At 38.5% G+C, this 17,749-nt stretch overlaps 1 protein-coding gene across 1 annotated transcript in view; it reads right to left on the reverse strand.

Annotated features, from left to right (window-relative positions):
* Positions 1-7,320: 7,320 nt before the first annotated feature.
* MFAP3L (microfibrillar-associated protein 3-like) overlaps positions 7,321-17,749 on the reverse strand; it is a 14,268-nt gene continuing 3,839 nt past the window's right edge. The window contains exons 2-3 of the mRNA XM_010194949.1: positions 11,753-12,160; positions 7,321-8,186 (exon numbers count right to left, since the gene is read on the reverse strand). Coding sequence (XP_010193251.1) covers positions 7,321-8,186; positions 11,753-12,035 — 1,149 coding nt within the window. The 5' untranslated portion in view covers positions 12,036-12,160. The remainder of the gene's footprint in view (positions 8,187-11,752; positions 12,161-17,749) is intronic.

A 17,749-nucleotide genomic window follows, 5' to 3' on the forward strand; every position in this document is an offset into this window, starting at 1 on the left:
TCTGTGAATCTGTGATTCTGTGATTCTGTGAATACCCAAACAGCTCAGGAGCTATTTGTCCATTAGGGCTAACCTTGAGGTAGAAGCAGTAAGAGTCTTCAGAAAGAGGGAACTGGTGGCAGTGTTCATTTTGCTTCTCTGTAATTATAAATTCAGAATGACTGGGCCTGAGCCATTAGTTAATATGAGTGATTTATTGCATGATATAATAAAAATCTATGCAAAAGAAGACAGGTATTTCAGAAAGACCAGCTTGGGCATCTTGAATGGGAGCTCCCTGTCCTGAAAATAATTTTTTAAATAGTAGCTGAGGGAGACAAGGCTCCTTCTGATAACTTTTGTACTATTTCCATGCCTAGGGTGCTTGCCCATGAGAATGGTCTGGTTAGAGTAGATATAACAGGAATCTGTTCTCCAAAAAGAAAGTAGCTATAGAATGGCAAATTGATTTGACACCAATGCTAAATTTCTACTCAATCACAAGCAAGGTTTTACATCTATTCTCTATACAAAGCTAGCTGTTAATTTTTCCTATTCTTGCCTCATCTTATTGTGGTATGAAATAGCTTCTCATTACATAACTTCAGTATCCTAAGCCTGCCACATTTACTGTTTGCTGCCATAAGTCCTGATTCTCAATGAGAAATTGGTAACCTAGCTTCAGTTTATGTTACTGTCTGACCAATTTAGAGACTTATACATGATACCATGGATTCAACCTTTACTGTAAGAATATAATGACTCAGTTTGGGCCTAGGAGCCAGATAGCTAAATAGAATACATAGTATTAGAGCCTGGTACAGCAGGGAAAAAAAAAATCCATTTTGAAAGTTAAGAAAGGTCAGTTTGGAACAGAGGTGCCTGGAGTGTGGAAACACTTGCCTTGACCATTGACTTCACTCTGTCCTCATTTGAGAAGTAGCACTGTAGAGCCAGTACAGACAGAGAAAAGCACAGAAAGGTAAGATGGTGAGAGGAAAAGATGGAAGAGATGGACACTGGAAAAAGATTCTCAAGTCTCTTAACTGGTTGTTCCAGGCACTGGTGCAGGCTGTGGGCTAGAAAATGGCCGGTCCTGTGGGAAACCGGTGTTGTATCACTCTAAATATCTGAGATACCAGCTCTGAGTTATGCACTGGCTTTCCCTGTCTCCAGTCTTAGCAGGAGAGCAAAGAACCCCTCACTGTCCCCATCTTTGTCTCTGTGGAGATACTACCCACTAGCAGCTTTTAGTTTTGGAGTGCCTCTCTAGTACTGATGCAAGGCAGTCTCCTTCACATGATAAATATCTTCATAAGAAGCACTGGGGCAGAGCCTGTTTCACAGTTCAGGAGCATAGCTCTCTGGAACCAACTGCTTGGTGCTACCCTGCCTTCCCGAAAAATGCTCCAGCAAAGCTGTTGGAGGAGTTCAGCATGCTGGAGGGGAGCATCCTGAAGTGGTACTGTTCCATGTATTTAAAAAGTCACAGCATATCAAACTGCCCCAGCTGCAAGACAGGGTCCCATGCTGAGAAAATAAACCAGCATATGGCTCTAGCCATATGTATACCATTTTTATGATCAGTTTGTGACCCCTTCACTATTTTTCATAGATATTTGCAAATAAATTGTAGATGTCTCTCAGCCCCATTAACTTAACTGAAACTGTTGAATAAAAACGCTTCTGAAAATATTTTCAAGATTGGAGCACTCTTTCAAACAGCAGAGTTAAAACAGGAAATCTCTATTGTTTTCCTGCTATTGGCTATGTCTTTCAGCCTAGAATAAGCAACTGGCAAGAACAAACCTTTCATGTGTGAAAGGGCACCCCACTCCACTCTGCCAGTGACTGCCACTGGCTGCTAGTTGTGTAGCACCAGCAGAGCCAGGACAAGTTATTACAGTGTCTGCTTAACTATTAGGGAGTGATATAGTCCAACTGCTGTGGGACAGGAACGCCACTTCACCTCATCCTTTTAGGGTGGATGAAGGAATAAGGGCAGGTATGGCAACCCACAGTTCTATTTTGTCTTGGTACTAGGGTGCCTCTGGTAGAAGAGACACTTACTTTGTTGGCCTCAACTCTGAAGCAGCAGCAAGACTTTTTGCAAGGCCCCATGACAGGACTCAGAGAGGAAACGGCAGACAAAAAAGTCCTTTAGATTACATGTGGAAGTGCTGACATGCTTCCAAAAAGAAGGCGCTACATACATGAGCAATCTAGGCTAGTGACAACACCAATGATTAACAATGGGGTCTATATTCTGAATAATGACAACAGCTCTCTTTCAGCGCTTTATTAAAACTTCCTTTCTAGGTAAGTAACTGCTTCTCCTGATCAAAATTTCTGGAATATTAGCAGATACACAATGAAAGAAATAGTTTACTTCCACTTGACCTCGAGCCATCACATACTTTTACTAGGAAACTATCATCTTGTTGAGTGTATACAAACTCAGCATACTCTGTGCAAATTCTTTATTGAAACAATGAACAATTTACAAGCTGGATCACATTTCATTTTGCCACTTCAGCATGAACTGGTCTCTTTGTGGTTTACGGCCATGAACTATAAAATCGTAAGTTATTTAAATCAAAATACAGTGCTTCTCAAAGTAACACATTCATATTTGTCTTACATTTCTTGTAAAATCAAAAAGGATTTCAAAATAAATGAAACAGAACTTAAGATACTTTAGTGCAAGCATTTCCTTTGCATCTAAGAAGCTTTCAGTTGTCCCATTAAGTATGGCATACTTAAAAGGCCAACTCTTTAAAATAGCATGCTGCCAAGATATCCCATGAGAACTTTTAAAATTCGACACTGTTCACACTTTCCAGGATTAGGTGATCTGAACTAAACTGAACGTCAGAAAGCCTTGGTTATACATTACAGTACTTTTGTTAAAAGGTAACTGCAAATTGAAGGACTGACATAGCATATACATTAGAATAAAATAGGCACTGATTTTTAAAAAAGCAACATCTGCCCGTATATACCATTCTGCAAACCTTATGATTATACAGTAAGTTTTAAGCACAGGAGTGAACTGCTGTGCCTTACCTAATACCAATACATCTGCATGAGAATGCTGATCTATGGGTTCTTTTAATTTTTTTAAATTACAATCTCAAAAAAATGACTGAAGGTTCGGTTTCGTCACAAGCATACTCAGAGAACAAAAAGGATCAGCAGTAAACAAATGGTGCTTAAAAAGAAAATTATGATTACGTAGATAGTGAGTAGCATGTTCAAGTAGTGTGATTAATGTGGTCTTACATTTAGTGAAAAAACAATAGTAAGTGTAAAATTCAAATCCAACACTGATCTCTTGTGCTGCAGAAATCTAGTCATCTTGCAGGAAGTTTTGGCAAAAATATTTTTAAATAGTGTAAATATATTCTGCAATTCTCTTTTCCTTTCTAAGCCTGGTGGTGTATTCTTTATGCTTTTATTATGCAAATTCAGTTGTCCTGGATTTTCCAGATTCTGAGTGTTTTAAGAACCATTAGTATTTGGTGATATAATAAACAGAAAAATGTAACAAAAAGTGTGTGTAGTCAAATGAGGGGAACAGATCACTCTGATGTCTCTGAAGTGCTTACGGTGCATGAAAATACAAGGCAATGCAAATGGTAATGTTTTCTTAGGGCCATCATTAGTTTTGTATTTATTAATTGTGTTCTTACACCAAAAAATAGGCATTCCCTAAGAAATACTGCAATACAGAAATCTTTATAGCAGCACAGTCAGAAAGTTTTGAACAGGAAAGATGGATTTGCATCTTGATTCCCATCTGTCTCCAACAAATGAAGTGTCTGAAAGCATGTAAAAAGCTTAGGCTTACAGGTGGTATATAGGGGATACATAAAGATACTGAGCAGCACACATGAAAACAGAAAAAACCCAGAACCCAGAACCATTACAATCTGTAGTTTCTTCAGATACAGTGCTGTTTGGCTTTTATTTCAATAATGCCACAAAGCAAAACGTCCGAAAAATTAATAGCTGACTGGCTGGACCAGTCTAGCCTGTAAACTCTCAGTTCTGAGTGAGTCCAGCTCCAGCAAAGTCAAGGTTCTCTTTGACCTTGCAACAGCAGGGATTCAACACTACACCTATTACATGCATTTAATCCAAATAAATGTTGCTCATAAGTGGTTTCCAATGTACGTTTGTGTGTGCTTCAGATATATGCTCTTTGTGGGCAACCTCTGGAAGAAAACATAATTTGTATCTTCAAGGAACTTTACACAGAGATACTGAAGAAAACCATGGAGACTGTTTGGGCTCAAATATTTCTCAATAAATAAATAATAAACAGACTGGAGGACAGCCTGAGGACAGCAGTCAGGATCAGAACTGCTTGGTACTAATCACTGTATGAAGGGGTCTGGTCTCGACTGTAAAAAGTTCATAATTTAAAAAAACCCATTACAATTAAAATACTGTGGTTTAATAAATAATTTTGAAACTTTTAAAAATTTTAAAAGTGTAATTGAAAAGTTATTTTTATGCTTTCAAGGAGAACATCTGTGCTAATCTGTGCAATCTTAGTTGGGCATCAGGCAGGTAACTTTAGAATGCACAAGCATTACTTGTAAATGCAGGACAGGCAGAAAAAAAATCAGTGCCTCTTATCAGGAAGTAAAGGTGAATAAAAGAATTTAGTGCAAGTTCCTACTTTTTGTTTCTGCCCTTGTTCTTTTCATACCAGGAGCAAATTGAATAACGCAAAAAACTGATGTGAACACTAAAGAGAAACATACGTTAGACTCAGACAAGAAGTTGTTTGTATCAGCAGTATTTTCAGCCACACTGGTCAGAAGTGAGGTTCTTTATGGTAGTCTCTTAATCTACCCTTTCCAGTCACATTCCTAATAGGACTTGGCCCTTGCATGTTTCCTTTTGGGCATGCGCAGATGCATTTTGTATAGATGCCTGCCACTGTGCTGAGCACAAACAGATGTTAGGTAATTAAATGCTGTCATTTTCAAAAGTCGGTGGCAAAATCTGAAGTTCGTTGTAGAACATACTGGGTTTTTTAATAACCATAGAAAGGTAAATAGGGAGCCCTCTCTGCATCACCTATGTAAGTCACGAAGTGTTCCTGTGTTACACTGTTAGTGAAGCTCTGCACTTTAACATGGAAAAGTTCTGTGAGAGACTGAAAGAGTTAATGTCTCAAACATTGCGGCAGGACAGGTCTTGCATAATAAAACCTGCAGGTTCTGCTCTGCAAAAATAAGAAAAGTGCAGGAAGCAGGGGACGGGGGCCTTTCCCAGGACTCAGATGGGCAGTTCTAACGTGGGGAGGGGGCTCACAACTACCCCCACCCCCCGCCAAGATGGCGCCTGCGCAGCAGCCTTGAGGGCCTGGACTGTAGAAAATGCACTGGCCCAGGGAGACGTGTGCGCGCCCACCACGAGCTCACCACTGGAGGATTGCCCTGCTGTCGTCATCATCGAGATCCAAGGGTGGTGATGTTTTTCCTTATCTTTTTCCTGTCACGCTTTTCTTTCAAAAGGCACCCACAAGAACCCACGCTACCAATCGCCTTTACGTTTTCCAAATTCAAATTGTTCACATTAAAATGTTTAATTGATCGTTTGGTGTCGACTCAATTTAGTTTGAGGGAATTTACAGAACTTTAGTTGCTCTCCTCCCGCTTCTGAGGTGGGATGGACAAGTTCACATAAAACCTCAGTACATTGTCAAGGGTTTTTTTAGATAGCTGCAACATTTACTTCGTTTGGTCTCAATTACCCGTGCAGTTAAGATACCTTATTGCTACCCATGGATACCTTATGTAAATGTGTCTACCTCAATAAAATGTCCAGTGAGCCATCGATGCATCATCTCCCCATAGGCCTAGGTGACTTCTTTGTCTGCAATATAGTTGATTTCAGATTTATTTCAATTATCTATACTTATGTTACAGTCCTCCTTTAAAACTGTAAGCTGATAGTTTGTTCATTAGTTCCAAATTAAATGTGTGTCAGGTAATGAAGTACTATACTATCAATTGTACACAAACTCCTCCTTTTAAGTGCTTGCTTTCCAGGCTCACTCTGGAGAAGGTCCTTTTTACTGTCTATCTGCAATAGAAATTATCACTCCCCTTCCACTCCTGGCATTTCCTGGCATAAATGTTGATCCTTTTTAATGTCATAATCACTGCGATCATTAAAGCTTTACTGGGGTAGAGTCACATGTACTCAAGTAGTGAACATCCTACATAAGTAGGAGGTTCTTAAAATACCAAAGCAGTTATAACAGAGTAAACGCTTGGTGTGATCGTCATTATTATTTCACAGGACACTTGACTGTAATTTATTTTTTTTTAGTTTGGATAATACACTCTCAAACTTATGCTTATAGATGATTTTAGGCTTGATCTTCAGAATATGAATCTGCAGAAAAATTGTAAAAGGGTTTTCTGCCATTTCAGCCTTGTCATCAGCAGATTACTATCATTTGCAGAACTGTTAAGGAACCTGTGTATCTGCTGGTAAGGGAGTGCATACTTACTCCCACCAAATTATTACAAAACAATTACATCTTGCATATTTGCAGGTGTTTTCCATATAAACTTCTGGCAGGGTAAAAATGGTCAAATATATGCAAAAAAAAAAAGGACAGATCTGTTGGATTGCAATTTTCTGTAAGATGTTTACGGGCTTTCCCAACTGTAAACTACAGCACAAAGTTGTTTCTCAGTGTGGAAAAAAACAATTGTTGGCATCTTCTTTCCATGAAAAAGGGAAAACTATTTCCCATGTGCCTAAGCAGTGTGGTCTCAAATGAAATGGAAACATTTTAACTTTCTTTAATAGCCCTCTAAATCATAATGCAGCTGAGCAAATAGGCTTTGTAAATGGGATCTATTAGGATTTTATTTGGCTACTGGAGTGCTGCCTCTTGGGCAATATTTCAAATTCACAAGATAATATTTGCAAAAATGCAATGGATGGAAATAATGAGACTGAAGGAGGAATTCGAAAACCAGTTTTATGTTTTGTAATTTCAAGTGTCCTACATCAAAGACTACCAGTGACTTCCAGGAGGCCACCACAGGTGACTTCAGCCTAGAAAATGCTGAGGTAAATGTTTCTTGGAAATACTCCTAATTGAAAAAAATCATATTAATGTAATAGCAATTACTCTGCCATACATCATAGTAAACTAAAGTCAAACTGAGAAAAAAGTGCCAAAATAATCCATATACGTGCTTTTGCAATGATAGTCTCCAGGTAAGGCTTAGCGGCAAGTACAATATGTATTTTTAAAAGAGCTCCACCTGATTTTCCTGCTATGCATAGATTCAGGAGTAATTATCATACATGGCTTTCATATATAACGCATGTATTTTTGTAATTTGCCAATGCTGTATCATCAGAACTGAGTTCAACAGAAGGCTCAGGAGGGGGCTCTGCAGGAAGTGCTGGTGTTTGAGGAGTATCGTCTTCCTTGGTGTCCAAATGCATGCTTTCTTGTGATTGACCGTCCATGCAGTCCTTTCTGGACAATGGGTGAACCGACACTTTTATTGCAATATGTTGAGGTGGCTCGTGCAGTGATGATGCGTCAGAGTCAGCTGTGGGAGAGTCACTGCGCTTTAAAGCATTTGGGATCATATACAGCTCATCTGTTTCGGTGGTTTCCTGGCCTTCTGCTGTCTGCCGTACAAAATTCTGTCCTTGCTCCTCCAGGCCAACAACCTCCATAATTTCTTCCATTATAGTCCTGCAGTTCATGATAAGAGGTGGCAAAGGTACGCTCCGAGCAAGCTCTTCAATGTAGCGGGCAAACTCCATGGTCTTGAACTGGGTTACTTTGGCAAGTTCGAGCGTTTTGGCTGAAGTGATAATTGGGATACGCTTTGCAATCTCAAAGGCTTTCTGGAGTTTCTCTGCCCCTTCTGTTCTGAAGAAATCATTGATTGCTTTCTCTGTTTTCTTCAGATGACTGCTCATCATACATAACCGAGTAATGTTCAGTATCATAACAATGGTAAAAGCTACAAGGCAGACAATCATGTAGTATATTCCCATATCTCCGGAGGTAAAAACAACCCTTAGTGTCACAGTATTGTTAACACTGCCATACATATTAGATGCGACACACGTGTATTTACCTCTGTCTTCAAAAGACACGCTGGTAACGTTTAGAAGCCCATTGTCAAGAAACCACCATTTTCCTGCTGGAAAGGAGACAGAGTAACTAGTTAGAAGTGATTTGCTCACATTAGCAGCATAGTCTTAAACATCAGTTTTGTCAAACTGGCTTCAGATTTTGGAAGAAGGAAATAATGTTCACAAGAAGAATGAAAATTTACCATCATAAAGGCCTGTCTGTCCCTGAGATTCTAGCTGTGTTACTAACATTAACTGTGAATAGTTGGATCATGCCCTAAGAGAGTTTCATTAAAAAAGTTAATAAGCATGACATCTATCACATTCCTATAGTTACAAGGACTACTTACCCCAAAGAACTTCTCAAACACATGACACACTTCCTCAAAGAACACTAACAATGGGACTGTGAGGCAGAAAAACCTGCTAAGCCCTTCTTGTTTTGTTCCCTGATAATGCATTTTCTTGCAATTTTGTTGGTTTTGGTGTTCTGTTACAGTATCTCATATAAATCTGATAATGTAAACTTTAAAAACCCTAAATATTCAGATATCATATACTACACTGCCTGCCCTCTGAGGTGTTCAGAATCTAATTTTAAAGTATGACTTTCAAAAAAGGGAAATAGGACAGGATGAGTAAGATGAAAGGGAACGAGAAGCAACATAACCAATTAAGAGAACATCTTGTTTACCAGTATGAACTCCTGTGCACTATGACGGAACTTCTTTTACTTTTAAAAGTAATTTCTATCAGTGTAATATAATGGATATCTGTGGTCACTGAATGTAATTGTACATGTACAATTCATATCCTTTTAACCTGGCACAACAGAACAATTCAGCTATTAAACTGAGTTTGAAATAACATGTTAAAATCCAGTGCTTGTATCACTGCTAAAGTGATTCGAGATTCAGCTTGTTACAGTGTTTGCCATTATGTATTGGTAGTGAATTAGATTTATAGTTCCCCAAGTGAGCTTTATTTTTATTCAAATATCACTACCATTTAAGAACTGAGGATATGTATTTTTTGCTTTATTCAGTGTGATATGACTTAATAAACTGCAACTTTGCTATAAAAAACATGATTCAACTCCAGTAGGAAAGCCTGGTGTCAATTCTTTCCTTCATGAAAACCCACCCCTGGAAGTGTTCATGTGGAGTGAACAGCCAGAAAGTGTTAAGCATGCCTCTGTGCCTCCTGAATATGTCCTACACGGAGATGTCATACAGAAGATTTCCTTTTAGAACAGTGACATAGGCTGACATAAGCCAACAAGATCATCTAATGCATACTGCTGCTCAGAGGCAGACTCAACTGTTTTCAGTCTCTGTAACACAATCCTAAGCCATACCTGACAGGTATGCTGAAGGCAGTAATGGAATTTCAGGTGTTCACCTATCTTTACTAACAAGTTGTTTTTCCCTAAACCTAACCAACTGCAATTTAAGTCTCTTACGGCAGCTGAGCAAAGACACAGAATCTGCGAGCAGAGGACTAAACCAGTAAAAAACCACTGTGCAATTCATGTAAATCATAAGGCAAGGATTGCACTTCTGCCACGGGTTGGTATATAACTTGCTTCTACATTTATTTTATTGTTTTCATGGAAGTTCTTTCATTGTTAAAAAGATTATTTTATTTTTTTACTTTATTTCTTTCAAGGAAGAGTCAGTGGGCAATTCTGAAACTCATTAGTCAAAAAAGCCTTTAATTCTGAGTAGTTATGGGCTTTTACAATTTTCAAAGTTTTTCTAATTAAACATGGCTTATCCCAACTGGATTTTTTACATTATCTCCAGTAGAAGCCTATGTAGAAGATATTCCTACAAGATCCTTGCCTCAGTTCCTCTACGGACAGTTCTTAATTACATCTTTTTATCCTCTTACTTAGAATTTTTAACTTATTTTTAACACTATTTTTGCCCTAGCTTAATTCTTGAAAACAGCTGAATCAGTTTGCCTGAAATTAAAAAATACAGAATAAATAAAAAGCTCAGTCTAAAGCAGACCTTCACATAAAAAAAAAAATCACTCCAATCTGCTGAAGTTAGGCAAATTGAGATGAAAACTCTCTTACAGAGGAATTGTCAGCATCTGTAACAGATGATACTTCTTTCTCCACCTCTAGTATAAGAAAAAATAGAGTACTGGCTGCTCAGTATTTGTTTGAATTGCAATGTTGGCAAAGTAGGTCTTTATTAATTGTCAAATAACAAGATGCCTTGCTGATGTATCCTGGCTCCAGCTGTTAAAAATGACATAATGGCATTGAACTGTGACTCAATGACTGTGTCTGTGCCAGTGGATCCTGGCAGATAGTACAAGCCCAATGAGAAAACAATGATTAGAAAAGGTATCATTGCTGGGTTGTGATAACAATTCAATGCCATGCTCAGCATAACTATATACATAGTAAAGAAAGGTCTTGTGCTAGGAAGACAGTTTTTTAAAAGAGCAAGTGCACCGTTGAAAGTCTAAGTTAAAGTGATGTTGTTCTAATACTACATCTGTTAATTTTTTCTGATTTGCTCAAAGCTTTTGCTTACCTACCTAAGTATTTGTGTTAGCAGCTACCTCTCTCAGTTGACTATACAAAGACCTATAGTTAGATGCCTAACTAAAAGGGAAAATTTCTGTTAGTGAGCCTTAGGAAAACACTCTAGCACACTAATCACAGCATGTTGCCATGACCACACAAATTATATCTGAAAGTCCACTTACTAGCTCAAGTAGTTCCTTTCTCTAGCTTTATTCAGAAACTGCTAAAATACTGTAATGTAAAATGTAACCAGTTATGCAGTATGCTTTTACAGATACACTATGCTGTTGCACATCCAGCTGGGTAAATCATTACTCACGTCATAGCAGAGTCCTCCCTCAGGACAGCTATTAGTTAGGCAAACTGTATTGCATTTAGTATGAATAACTAAGAGTTTATTTCACCATGCTCTGAACAAAGCAGTCAGTATGGAAGGATTACGTGTGCAAAACACCTTCCATTACCCACCCCCCCCGCCCAAAACTTATCCTAGATGTGTAATTAAGGTCTCTGGCCAATGCAACTGAAGAGTATTAACTAAAGCCAGGAAGGCTCAAACTTGGCTTGTCCTTCTGACTGCTGCCCTACATAGATTTTTCTGTTGGTCATTCAGGACATCTCCTGTTTCTCACACTCCCATGCCACTATGCATAAAGGCAGGAGGAGTACACAGCTAACATAGTTAACTGTGTTGAATTCATGGCAACAAACTATTCTCGCATGTCAAGAGAAACCTCCTTTGAGTTGGAAAATAGGTTTTTAGTCGTCTTTGGTGCCAGAAAAGAACAAAAGAGGACAGAATGGGAAATAGGATCAAACCCAAAGTCTTCCAATGAACACAAGCCTGTCTACACCTTCTGTTAAGTGTTTTACCTTCTTGCTAGGTGTTGCTATAATTAACACATTAAAAAATGTTACTGTTTTCTTCCAAGGTACACACAAGAAATTTATGTCTGCCACGGGGCTCTCTTATGTTTTCACACAGGAAAATATCACAGTCATTCTATCACAGGCCATTAAATTCAGGTTTTAATGAACCTGCTGAAATCAGAAGCATCTCTGGACAAGGCTACATCAGTGAGCTCTTACCTTTATTCTCCTCCTCTTGGAGCAGGTGGCCATTGGAATTGTACCATCTGTAACGTGGACTGGGACTACCTTGGACATTGCAGTCGATCAAGGCACTACTTCCCTCCTTGACTATTATATGGTCGATGCGGGAGATCACCACAGGCACAGATCCCATGTTCATGTCAGTGCGGTTGAAAGTGCTGTTAGTCACATCCTCAGCAGTCGTCAAAGCTGCTAATAAGATGACAAGGTGTGGGGTAGGCAGAAAGTACAAAAAGTGGTGGCTGTTCGGTATGTTCATTTTCCTTCAGTGCTATATGCAACTGGCTGGGAACTGGGATAGGTTCTGTTGAACGCAGGCCTTTGAGGTGAGGAGGTCACAGGAGAGTTCTGCTTCGATCTGTGCAATTTTATGTTTAGAATATCCTATAAAATATATAAATAAGTACAATGAGATGGCATATATAAACAATCCATTGGATGTGATCTTTAAAACAGTGACACATCCATTATCATCAGCTCAGCGTCTTATCTAAATGCTAATGTTATCACAGTCCTTATACTTACTGGAAAAAGATGAATACATTTTCCTTACAATGGTGGTGTTCAGAGTGGCAGGCGTGGGAGGCGGCTTTTATCACCTAGACATTTAGCAGCAATTTAGCTACAGCAGCAGCTACAGTTTTATGCCAAAAATCTACAGATTTTTCTATTTTTTTTAACATTTGCAAAACCAACAGGAAAAACAAAGGTACAGGACGTTGAAGCTGTCACTACCAGTTCAGTGCTGCAGCTCTGTCACGTGCATGGTCTTCAGTGAATTGTGGAACATGGTGTAAGAAAGAATTGCTCCAGGAAAGGTTTCTGGAGCTGATGTTGGAATCCTTAATATACACAATTTTGTCCAAATACAATATAGCACATGCAGTAAAACATCTCAGACCATTCACTTTTCTTAAGGTACTGCATTTAAGTTTTCTGAGATAAAAACATAGAATGGAGTAGTATCCTTCCTCCTTGAAAGAAGATATTTAGTACTTGATAAAGTCATTTAAATATAATTTTTAGAAAGAAAAAATACTTGCTAGTGACATAAGTATGAGTAAGGTTTCTTTGAGATACAAAGGAAGTTGAGACTTTTCCATTCCTTATGTGGAATTAAGCATTTTTGCCTGTATACTTTTTGCACACTTTTGCTATAGTATTTTCTCTCAACTAATCATCTACAATGAGCCCTTTCTTAAACAGTTTGTAGACAGAGGAGAGAGGGTTTACAAATGTGCTCTCTATTGGCCTTATTATGCCACTGAACACAACTGGCATTCAGTACTGACTGAGGGCACAATGTTGGCCTCAAAATGAGCACCTTTGGAAATTTCACTCAAAGTCTAAGGGCTACAAATGATGTTAAAATCACATCAGAGTATCTAACTAGCTTGGTTTTATTAATGTGTTTCTAAGGTAAATAACCGAAACTTAGTGAAATTTATTATTTAGAAGAGTCTATATGGAATCCAAATAAAACAAAGTTTCACCAAATGAACCTTTCACTCTCAAAACTGTTTACATTTTATTAAAGATCTGGTTGACACCATGGTAACTCATCTACCTTGACATGGAAAATGGCTGCTGACAAGGTTAGGGCAGTTCCATTTATAAAGAAAACACTAAAATAAAACCAACCAAACAATCCCTTTCCCTCTTTTGTTATTTATTCAAAAAGGAAAGAAAACAACATTATTGTCTTTCTCTGGCAATACTTGACTTAGGTTGTTTGAACTTTGTTTCATACAAATAGATACAATTGTTATTAAAAGAGCAAAATAGTTCCCTCCATTTTACAGGACAAATTATTACTAGAAATGACAAACTATATTTTTTCAGATAAGCTGTACACATTGTGTGGATGCCTGTCACAACTCCAAGCCTGCCTTCATTTTTTGTCTGTTTTTCTAACTATTGAATGTGGAAATACTTGCCTTGAAGAGCCAGAATAGTTTTAAACTTTAATATGCAAATCTCATTCGTCATATAAAGCTAGATAAACAATGACTTCAGAAATCCATTTCCAATTATGCAAAGTGCTTTTTTGTATAGGTACAGCCTGTCTGAATCTGCACTTTGGAAAAAATCCTTCAGTTCTGCCTATTCATTTCAGTAACTATTTACATTTCATTTCTACTACTCCATTAACTTTGGAGACAGCCATTCTTTATGATTACACATATTCACTTTATAAAATGTTTCTGTACAGTGTTGTAGATCTGCATTGCGCCATACAGAAAAGCCAAAAGACACGTCACGCTTCCTGGCAAAGGAGCAGGATCAAAGGCTGGCTGGATTAAGACAATGGGAAGGGCAAAAGAACACCATTAATTGATTAAGCTTTGTGTTGCTAATTACCGGCTGTGACTTGTTATTATTGTAGTTGAGCTTACCTTATTTTTTTGATGGCAGCAAAATCAGTAGCAATCAAAAAAAGTGTTTAGCTTGGAAAGCAATTTGCATTCCAGAAGGAAATGAAATAGCACCACCCCAATGGGTGAACAGAAAACTTGTATGGAAGGACCTGCAGTGTACTGAAAAGATCAAGTGGCCCACTGAATCCCTACAGCACAGGGATGCTGTGGATGGATGTTTGGAAAGTGTGTGATGGCAGTAACAATGTGTGGTGTGCCTGTTTTGTATGCTTACCTGTGTTTAACGTAGATCATATGAAAGCAAAAACTGTTACCTTTGTGTAGTGATAACAAATATGACTGGTTCTTAACATGGTCAAAGGGCCAATTATTTGTCTGAAAATAATAGTGACTCCCTCACTCTGGCACAGAATTCAATCATAAATAGCTGCAGTAAACCTCAAGAAATAGAGCCGAATAATTTACGTCTACTATAGGAAATTCATGCCTACTCATGTCACTCCTGGGAATGTACTTTCCCATGTATGTTCCTGGAATGAAGAATATTAAGAAAACACTTAATACCTCTGCAGATGCATTTCTGTTTGAAATAAATACAGTTTGATGGCTAGTATGAGGAATAACCGGTCAGCAGGTTTAAAGCAGAATGTTTGGAAACAGTGGCTGCTGCTTTCACGTGCCAGCCAGGGATGTGCTTTTAATGAACACTTGAGTATGTTTGAGAAGTTAGGGAGAGACCTCTCTGAAGAATGGTGTTCCAAGATGCAAGTTTAGACAAATGTTCCCAAGGCAACTAGGAAGTGATAGGGAATTTTTTCTTTGGTGTGCATCCTCTGCAGTGTTAGCGGGGAACAAAAAAATGGAAGAAACCAAAGAAAGTTTTCTTGCCTCACCTAACATAAGAAAGTTAAAGGGTGGCCATGTAGGGACCTGCATGTCCAGGACCCTCTGCTAACCTGTTGGGCAAGACCAAAAAAGCTGAAGTAAGGTTAGGAAAGCAGGAAGAAGCAAAAGGAGAGAACTGAAAGGGTAGAAAATGTGCTCACACCAGACTGTGGTGCAAGGGGAGATTTCCTGAGAGTTTCTGTCCTACTGCTTTGCTGTAGGCACAATAGCAGCATGAGGATATCGGGGAAAACAAACCTGAGAGCCAGCTGCTTTGTTAAACGTAAGTGATGCAATGGGTTATGATTCAATCACACAACTAAGGAGACCAGAATAGGACTGCTTAGTGATGTCTGCCCACTTCCAGCAAAGAAGCAAGTGAATTCAAAATATCAGAGAAGTGGGCACTATGCTCTCACCCTGGATCTTGGCCATGAGTGGCAGTAATTAGCTGTGGCCCATGATAAATGTGAAGGGAGCCAAAACTGTAACCTTTTAATCTTGAGAGGGCAGCTGCAGGGTGGTGGTGTTACTCCGAACTATGTGAAAGAGGCACAGAAACTGAGGTTAAAACTTCTCTGTCCAAAATCAAGCATCATTCTAAAGAGAAGACACTTCCAGCTCAGACTGGCTGGGAACATTAATCACTCAGAGACATGTTCTGATCGACCATTTATTTTTTCATGTCACAGATGACTTCACTTCCCAGTGTTACTGCCACCTAAGAAAATGACTGTGGGTGAGGGGCCACCTTTGTAAGTACTGCATTTGTGCAGAACAACATGATGGCAGAGCACAAAAGAACAGAAAAGAAGGGCAGTGATGCATACCTTTTCCTGGCTTCCTCACTTCTGTGAGACTGGCCTGTTCTTGTTCTTGGAATAATGTGTAATCCTATTAACTGTGAGATTATTCAATACAGAAGTGAAGCACAAGAAGCCAGCTTATTGTATAATCCATAAATTATGTTCCTATAGCTTTACTGTCCCAGTGCAATCTTACTTGGCTTGTAAGTGATTGTGAAAATTACATACTTTTCATTCTAATTCTCATTTGTCTATAAGTATCAAGGCTGATGCTACAGAAAAAAAATTAAAGCTAATTCTTTATTATTTAAAAACTACTTACTACTTTTCCTAGTTTCTGTGGGCAATGCCTTTTACAAAGTGGGCAAAAGTAGAAGTTAATAGGTTTTACTGCAACAGAAAAGCAAATGAAGGAACTTGCACCATACGGAAGGTGGCTGCCAGTTCATAAGCTTAAGAATGAAAACCATCTACTGAAAAGGTTAAGTTATTAGGGTCCAAAACAGACAGATGAAGAGAAATGTTGCTCATTTACAACTAGCAGAAACTTTCTGACTTACTTTTCTAGTCAATAAAATATTACGGCTTGGTTCCAAAAGAGCTGCTCTGTTCATTCTCTTTGGGAGGATGTCAGTCCTTCGTAACTTCATGGTTTCTCCTTCCCTGGCTGTGTTGAATAGGTGGCGCACCGGTGGTGTTTGTAAGATGAAGAGTTTCCATCTGCACATCCAGACTGGGGCTTCCCAACAGCAGCTCCCAACTATGTGCATGTTTCAGTCTCTTCAGCTTCTTTCAGCTGCCTTACATAAGAGGTAATTACAATTATAAATTATAAATTCTCTTTAACATGTAGAGAGGACTTCTTTCTAGCCTAGGCTAACTAATGAAACATCACCTATTTGGGCCATCTGCAATAGTGAACATTAGGTTTTCCCCCCATGCAAATAGTCAGACTCTGAAGTTCATGGGTTATTATCTACTGATAGATGTAGCTTCTTGATGCTAGAGAATTGACAGTTGTCATGAATCTAATCTTGAAATAGAATAAAGCAGTAATAAGTCAGACTCAAAGACAGGCTAAGATAACCTTTTCAGACTACTGACTTCAGAGGGTAGATGAGTAAAAATATACACAGTATTGAATGGTGTAAAGACAGTTGAGGCATATGTTTTTACTGCTTCTCATAATACTAAAATGAGACCAATTTAAGTGAAACTGAGGTGGAAGATGGGGCAGTGGGAGGAAAGAGATGGAAGTTTTTTGATTAACAATGACGAGATTGCAATTTCTTGACACAAGATAAAATAAGGGCTGGGAATTCAGGATGATTCAGGAGAGACTGTATATAATTTATCTGTGCAGGTTCATAGAATATGATGGTTTATGCAGAATGTGGGGACTTAACTGTCTCCTGTGTACACTTTGTCCTCTAAGTATATGGCCCTGGGCAGCAAACAAGAATGGTGAGTAGTATAGCAACTTGAAGTCCTTTCTTAGGACTCCTGCCAAATGAAATTATAATAAAGACACCTATAAATTGATTTTATGTTTTGTAGGCACTGATAAGCTGCCTACGTTCATCAGTTTGTTTTGTAAGGTGACAAGTCATAAATACCAAAAGAAAGAAAATGGAAAAATCAAGGTTAATAGCTTACTCTACCATTAATGGAAGAAACAGAGGAAAATTTCTGGAGTATTTTCTAAAGTTACATTGTTCTGAACGCATCCAATTCTGTAGGGTGTAAAAGAACAAAGTTAACAACTGTGAAGACTCAACCCTCCATTTTAGAGTTCCATAGTTTATCAAGGAACTCCATCAAGAAAGCACTCAGTAATAAGGTGATTCCACACTTCATATGTGTACTCAAAAACAAATGTTATATCCAGACTTTTGGTGTAGGGC

Source organism: Mesitornis unicolor, unplaced genomic scaffold (assembly GCF_000695765.1).
Source record: "Mesitornis unicolor isolate BGI_N332 unplaced genomic scaffold, ASM69576v1 scaffold35571, whole genome shotgun sequence".
In the NCBI taxonomy this organism is placed as follows: domain Eukaryota; kingdom Metazoa; phylum Chordata; class Aves; order Mesitornithiformes; family Mesitornithidae; genus Mesitornis; species Mesitornis unicolor.